Source organism: Diabrotica undecimpunctata, chromosome 1, assembly GCF_040954645.1.
Source record: "Diabrotica undecimpunctata isolate CICGRU chromosome 1, icDiaUnde3, whole genome shotgun sequence".
Taxonomy (NCBI): domain Eukaryota; kingdom Metazoa; phylum Arthropoda; class Insecta; order Coleoptera; family Chrysomelidae; genus Diabrotica; species Diabrotica undecimpunctata.
The window spans coordinates 58387668-58395327 of NC_092803.1; the positions used below are offsets into that span (position 1 = coordinate 58387668).

General features: G+C 33.6%; 1 protein-coding gene across 1 annotated transcript in view; it reads left to right on the forward strand.

Annotated features, from left to right (window-relative positions):
• Positions 1-6126, forward strand: part of LOC140449646 (uncharacterized) — a 156496-nt gene extending 150370 nt beyond the window's left edge. Inside the window, exons 16-18 of the mRNA XM_072542907.1 lie at positions 1958-2123; positions 2181-2392; positions 5754-6126. Of these exons, the coding sequence (XP_072399008.1) occupies positions 1958-2123; positions 2181-2392; positions 5754-6016 (641 nt within the window). The 3' untranslated portion in view covers positions 6017-6126. The remainder of the gene's footprint in view (positions 1-1957; positions 2124-2180; positions 2393-5753) is intronic.
• Positions 6127-7660: the final 1534 nt, after the last annotated feature.

Below are 7660 nucleotides of genomic sequence, written 5' to 3' on the forward strand. Positions count from 1 at the left end.
TTTGTAAAGATAATGATTCCTGATTATCTTCTTTAGTGTTTACCAGGTTACCTTTGATTTGAGATTTGTTAACGACTGATTAATCAGATATATTATTGTAAAGGCTTACAAAAATGGGATATTATAGTGAACAAGGAATAGAATTGGTTAAGGTATACTATGGAAAGAATCAGTGTGCTAAGGCTACGGCAAGGATCTTTAATACGAACCACCCAGAAAAAAAAACGTAAGTCACCCAAAACGTTAAACATTTAAGTGATAAGTTTAAAGCTACAGGTGACGTTAACAACACAAAAGCACGAAGTACACCGTCGAGTGCGAAATGAAACATCTAGTGTATCAGCATCTAGTGTTTATCGAATTATAAAATCCAATAAATTTTACCTTTATGAAATACGACTACTTTATCAATTAAACAAAGATGATCCTGATCGTCGGCTTCAATTTTGTGAAGAATTTAGTGAAATCATAAATAACAACCAACATCTATTGTACAATACGTGTTTTTCCATCGAGTGTACTTTTATATTAAATGGGCAAGTAAATAGACGTAATTGTCGTTATAAGCAACATAAGAAATTAAATGTATGGGTTGTCAATTTAGGGAATCACTGTATTTGACAATTATTTCTGGAAGGAAATCTCAACTGAACAACTTTGTTAGAGGACGTTATTGATCCGCTCATCACTGATACATTGGAATCTGATAATAATCTTAGAGGATGAACTGAGTTTCCAACAGGACGGAGCACCCCCACATTAATATATACGCGTAAGACAATTTTTGAATCAACATTTTCCAGGGCATTAGATTGGTAGAAGGGGTTTAATAGAGTGGCCGGCCAGATCAACGGATCTTTCGTCTTTGGATTTTTTGGGAATACCTAAAATCAAAAATACACGCCACTCCGCCTGAAAATCTTGCAGAGTTGTGACAAAGAATTGTGACAGAATGGCGATTATTGACACAGGAAATATTTGCAAATATACGAAGATGCTTTGAAAATATACTGTATTATTGTATGGAGGTTATAAGGGGACATTTCGAACATTTAATTGGTTAATTTGATGAAATTTTGTTATTTGTTAGTACTGTGTTCAACCAATAAATTAGTTAAATCCAAAATTATCTTTAAAGGTATTCGGAAAATTTAAAGAAAATAGAGTGTCGTGTAGAGAAAAAAAATACAAAGTTAAATGTGTCGATAGCAATTAAAGTAAATTGTATACTCACGCTTAATCAAGCCATTAAGAGCGATGCTGGGAATATTTATATTCCACTATGCATCAACAATTTACCCATATAAAATACCATCTTTCTTGTACTCATTGCGTCGAGTAAGGACGATAAATATACGAAAATGGTGGCGTTTCGATTTAATTTTAGTCTCTTACCACTCCCTAACACGTGTTTCTGGGTCTACCCGTCGTTAGAGAGAGTTTGTAAGAAATCGAAACGCAACCATTTTCGTATAAAAAAAAATACCTTTCAGATGATGGGCTATTCGACCACACTTGCTATTTAAAAAAACTGGGAGTTGATGCGAGGCAGTGGTGAGTTACATTTAAGGGCATAGATTTTGCATGAAAATTCGTCCCCCTTCCAATGCAAATTGACGTGTTTCTTAAATTTGGCAGAAACTCTTGGTTTCTGAGTTTCTAAGGGTTCAAATTTTCGTTGGAACACACGCTTATTACGTTGTATAACGGTTAAAACGCTCGTATTATAGTTTACAATATTTTGAAAATAATGGGCTGGACTTTGTTACCAAAATGGTATTAGCCAGCGTTTAATATTCTTCAATTTACTCAGATTACTTAGATTTAACTTTTGTAACGCAATTTTTAATATTCTTTTTAGGACATACTTCTATCTATATATTTGGTTATAATTAACATTACAAAAAATTATGACAAATACACTTTACACATATAATTTTCATCTCCTACTTTTTAGCTGAAGTTACTACACTTCCGCCCACGCCAGAAATTAAAGATTGTATAAATGCAACTGGGTATGTTCAAAGAATTGATCCTCTTCTAGATAACGACGAACTGCAGCAATTTTCTTTACAAATCGCCAGTGGTATGGAGTATTTAGAAAAAATTAAAGTAACACACAGGTAATACATTGCATATTACCTTTTTTGTATTTAATTTTTATGTTGTTTTTTTTTCAGAGATTTAGCAGCAAGAAATATTCTAATGGCCAACAATAAAGTTCTAAAGATATCCGATTTTGGATTATCGAGAGTGGGTACTTATGTTAGTAAAACAGGTCAAAAATTACCTCTCAGGTGGATGGCTATCGAAGCGATCGAAGAGAAAATTTGTACCAACAAGAGTGATGTATGGTCGTTTGCTGTAGTTTTGTGGGAAATGGGAACGTTAGGTATGTATTATCAAGATTTTGCTGATTGTGTAATTATGTAATTTGTAATAAATTTTTGCCGAGTTTTATTTTTGAAGCGTTTTATAGCTAAAGGGGCACTAATTTCAAAGTTGGATTTAATTTTCTTTTGAAAAGTTTTTCTTTACACTTTATGTGAATGTGACATTCATTCCTCTGTGATTGAGTGTAAATAATTCCAGACACTATTACTATTATATAACATAAACTAGAGTCGAGTAATGCTAGCATAAAAAACCAGTGATAATCCATAATATATATTTTATCATCTTCTACTTTAACTACCTGAGCATATACGATGCGAAACATATGAGAGGGAAGAGGAACCACCAACGATTCTTAGTTAAAGAAGCAGTTAACAACTAGCCATAGAAAAATCTGGAGATACAATTTTTGTCTATCACGTCAGGTTTTTCACAAAGTAGGGAGTATGTTTCGGTATTATAACAAAATGTAAGCAATTTTTCACGTTTTTCCAACATTATAAAATTTAGTTTATTTGTTAATCATGTTCTTAACTACATTTCCAGTACACTTACATTTCTCTTTAAGCTCATAAGTCCTTATAATAACGCTTTGACTATCTGTCGAATAGTGTCGAAGCTTCTTTTACTGCTTTTCCGTCTGTGGACTCGTTGAGGATAATCTCTTTTCATCATCCAGCAGTAGTCTGCTATCATACTCACGTTCCATCTTCATTGGTACCTTTTTTCCATTTCTTTGATGTCTTGGTGAAATCTTTGGCCCTACTCTTTACTAGCATCACCAAGGATTAGCGGGAAGTAGTCAAAATATGAGTGAAGAAAGAGAAGTTTAATACTCATGTTACTTAAAAGATTTCCATGCTGCCTTTTCATTTATTTCCTTTTTGTCCACAAAGTTAGGATCTGTCATTAGTTTTCTAATATCCGGTCTGACAAAGATTCCTTCCTTTAGTTTTGCCGTGTATAAACTAGGAAACTGTCCACAAAGATATCTCAAACACTCCCCTTGTTTAGTCAATGCCTTGACAAATTTTTTCTTCAGTCCCAGCTTAATGTGAATTGGTGGTAGTAACACCTTTTTGAGATCCACAAGGCTTTTCCTCTCGACATTTTTAATCCCTACTTGTAAGCTTTTTCTAAAGGGCCAAGCTTTTTTATGTAGTGTTCCTTTCTATCTCTACTGTCCCATTCACATAGAAAGCAAGAGAACTTTGTATAGCCACCTTGTTGACCAAGCAGCATTCAAATCACTTTTAAATCACCACATAGTGTCCATTTGTGGTTCAAATAGCAGAGTTTTTTTAAAACCAGTTTAAGGTTTTCGTAACATTCTTTCAAGTGTTCAACTGGTATAGAAACATACTTATTGTCATTGTGTAGAAGTACTGCTTTAAGGATTCTTTTTGAAGCATTAATAAAATATTTTCACTCATTAGAAGCATATTCTAGTTTGAAATATGCCATAAGTCCAGGAACATCACTGCAAAACACTAGGCGATCTTCTTGGGAGAGAAAAGATACAAATTCCTTTTCCCTACAGCGATACCAAGAAAAGGATGTATCTGGAGCGAATATATGTTTATTTTTCAATATAGATCCTAAAACTTCTGCCGATTCTTTAAAAACGCCTAGGTCTCTTACTAGATCGTTTAGTTCAATTTGTGATTATGGAATGGGATCGGTTGTGTCAGGATCGTAGCAATCACTGTCATCTTCATTATCACTTTGCTGATCCAATGGCTCGTGATCATTATGCATATCATCTAAAGAATCTGGAGGAGAGGATATTGGCACTTCAGGTCCATGAAGGATAGAGCAAATGGCTGATTGAATTTTAAAGTAAGAAATATCCTATTGTTTCTCAAATTGAAACCTCATACGTTGCAAGAACAAAAATAGCAGTCATCACTATGATTTTTGGGCTCCCTCCAAACCATTGTTATTCCACAACATAAGGATTGCTTTTTACCTTGAAAGCATTACCTCAATTGTTCAACATACACTGAACAAACTTTGTGTGTGGCCCAAGGCTCATCTTGAACGCCTAACGTTAATAAGCGAAATATACTTTTCAACGAAATCGAAAACGTTCCTTTGTTGCTTTTTAACGGTATAGTTACCGCAAATGTAACAGAACCAATCTGGCGAGTCTATACATCCTCTGGTAGCCATTGTCCAATGTCTATACAACATAATAACTTCACAACACAAGAAAACAGCCAATACTTTAAAGCACTACTAACAACAACACGTAAACTGCACCGAGTGAAAAGCTGCTGTGAACAGTTTGTAGGACAGTATCACTGCTTGTTAATGGCGGGGAAAGGGTCAGCGCGACAGGTAGCTACTGCACGAGAGGCGTATGTAGCACTAAAAGAATCCGCTACAAAAATGGGTTTAATAATAAACACCAACAAAACAGAGTATATGAAAATAAGCACGCAACTACAAATCCCATGGCCACTTGTTATAGAAAACGACGTCATCGAAGCAGTGAACAAATTTGTATATCTGGGAGCGAGTATTATTATACTATGGCAGAGATAAATTGCAGAAGGCGAATATATGGAGAGGTGAACGACAATGTAGTGTGGAGAAGACGATACAACTTCTAACTTTATAGAATATACCAGGAACCAGATAGCGCAAAATATATTAAGACACGTCTGAGGTGGATAGGGCATGTAATACGGATGAGAAAAAATGGCCCAGCTAGAAAAAGGCTATTTAAAAGACCCACTAGTCAGAGAAGAGGAGAAAGACCTAGAACAAGGTAACGTCGATGAAGACATAGAAATATGGGAATACATGCTTACCTGAGGAAGGCAATGGATAGGGACGACTGGAGAGAAATTCTTAAGGAGATTATGACACACTGAGGCTTATAAAGCCAGAATGATGATGATAATTTAGATAACAGTGTTTATTTTAACAGCTCCCGCCTTCGTTGCTAAATTATACTTCCTATCTAAAAACAATTGTCTATATTCGTGTTAAAAATTGAGAAAATCACATTTAAAGTGTTCCGATTGGCGATACTTTTTTAATGAACTATAAGGATTTATAAGTGCTCTTTCTGCAATCCCTTCTCTTTTTTCTTTAGAGACTGTTTCTTGGTTCTTTTTTTTTTTAATTGCGATGAATATCAAGAATCCCTTTTATTTAGAGGCATATGTATAGTCCTGGTTTACGTTAATATTCCGTAGCCTTAATTTAATAAATTCAAGTAGATATTTATTCTATATAATTACAATCCCATACAATTTTTAAATTACTGTATTATAGTAAAGTTATTCCTGAGATACTGTAGTAAGACAAGTATCTTGATTTGGATTTAAACGCAACTTTTTATTTTCTAGGTGCCTTCCCGTATCCCAAGACTCACAACAATTTCGTGCTGTACGAGCTTAAGCTGGGTAAAAGACTGGAAAGACCTAAGGTGTGTACGGACGACCTATATAATTTAATGATGAAATGCTGGAGCGAGAAACCGGAAGATAGACCAAACTTTAGCGATATTGTAGAGCAGCTAGATACAAAGAAGAAAAAGATATACGTAGACTTTAATACGTTGAGTCCGACGTACATTTTCCCTCCTGCACAAGAGCCAGAGAGTACCTGATAATATTTTTAATTTGAGAATAGACTGATTTTATTTTTGTACATATTTTTTAACTAGTTGCTTAAATATAGGTATTATAGTTAAGAAATAAAAAGTAGAGATAATCTTAATATATCTATTAAAAAATCCCCTTTTTTGCCTAATTTCCTACACATAATTTTCAGGATCTTCATTTTGTAATTATTTAGATTTCTAAAGGATTACGAATTCATAAAGTTAGTGAAAAGTTGATGTAACAAAAGTAAATATGATGAAACAAGTTACAAGAAAGTAAGTACATCGACCGAAAAAAGCAGTCCTTAGTGTTCTTTTTTAAGAAAAATATTGCTTTCTTATTTGTAAATAGGGCAATCTAAAGTTTAAACCATGATGCTTGTCCACAAAATATAACCAAAGAATATAGAGAGCGTCTTTATTCGTTGGTATAACCTTATATGATGACAACTGTCATTGTTTTTATAGTGACGTCATACTACCATGTTTTAGTTTACGTTTATTGTAACAAGAAAGACGAAAAGGAACGAAAGTAAAAATCAGATACCAGAAATAAGAAATAGATGACAAGGCGCTGAAATGGAATGCAAAAGAAAATAAACTCACAGAAATTGAAATTGCTTCAAAAGACTAGAAAAAGAAGAATAGATGGATAAAAAGGAAACAGACAATGCAAACGAAGAGGAAAATGAGACAAGATACATTCAGAATAAGAAGAACAATACAAAAAAGAGAAAGAGAATTAAAAAAATTACAAAAAACATTGGAACATGGAACGTGAGGATACTACTGGAAACAGGAAAAATGGAAGAACTAGCGACACAGTTAAACAATACAAGATAGATATTGCAGGAATTCAGGAAACCAGATGGGGGTACATGGAAAAATCGAAAAGGAAAATTATACAATATGGTATGCAGGCGAAGAAAAACAGGGATATGGAGGAACAGCTTTTATGGTGATAGGAGGAATGAGACATAAAGTTATGGAATTTAAATCCATAAGTGAAAGAACCCATAAGAGTAAACAGCAAACCGAACAAGTTGTCCATAATAACTGTCTTTAAATTATACACTCTTTTGTATACACATTTTTCATAAATTTTGCCCAAAATAGTAGGGACTGTAACTGGCCTGTAATTATCTAAAACTGAATTATCTCCACTCTTGAATATTGGAGTTACAACTCCTTCATTCAAGCTATGTGGACAAACACCCTGTTCTACTGATAAATTTATTAAGTTTGCAAGGGGTTGCGCTATATATTCACTAATACACTTTATTAATTTAGTTGATATGCAATCAATAACTACTGAGGTAACATTTTTCAAGGAGCCAATAACCTCTATAACATCATACTCATCTATAGGAAAAAAAAAATAAAAGGATTTATCTACATGTTGTGTGGTACAATGATCAAAATTGGTATTTTTAAAAATATTTATGATTTTATGTTTAGGACAAGTAGTAAAATGCTCTACAAAAGCGTTTGCCATCTCATATTTATAAGTAATAATTTTATCAGCAAGTTGGATTTTATCACAATTATTATGTTTTACCGTCTTACCTATTTTTTTATTAACCGTACGCCATATAATCTTCTGCTTTGCTGCTATTTTTTGTTTCGTCGATTAGTTTGACATATTGCTTC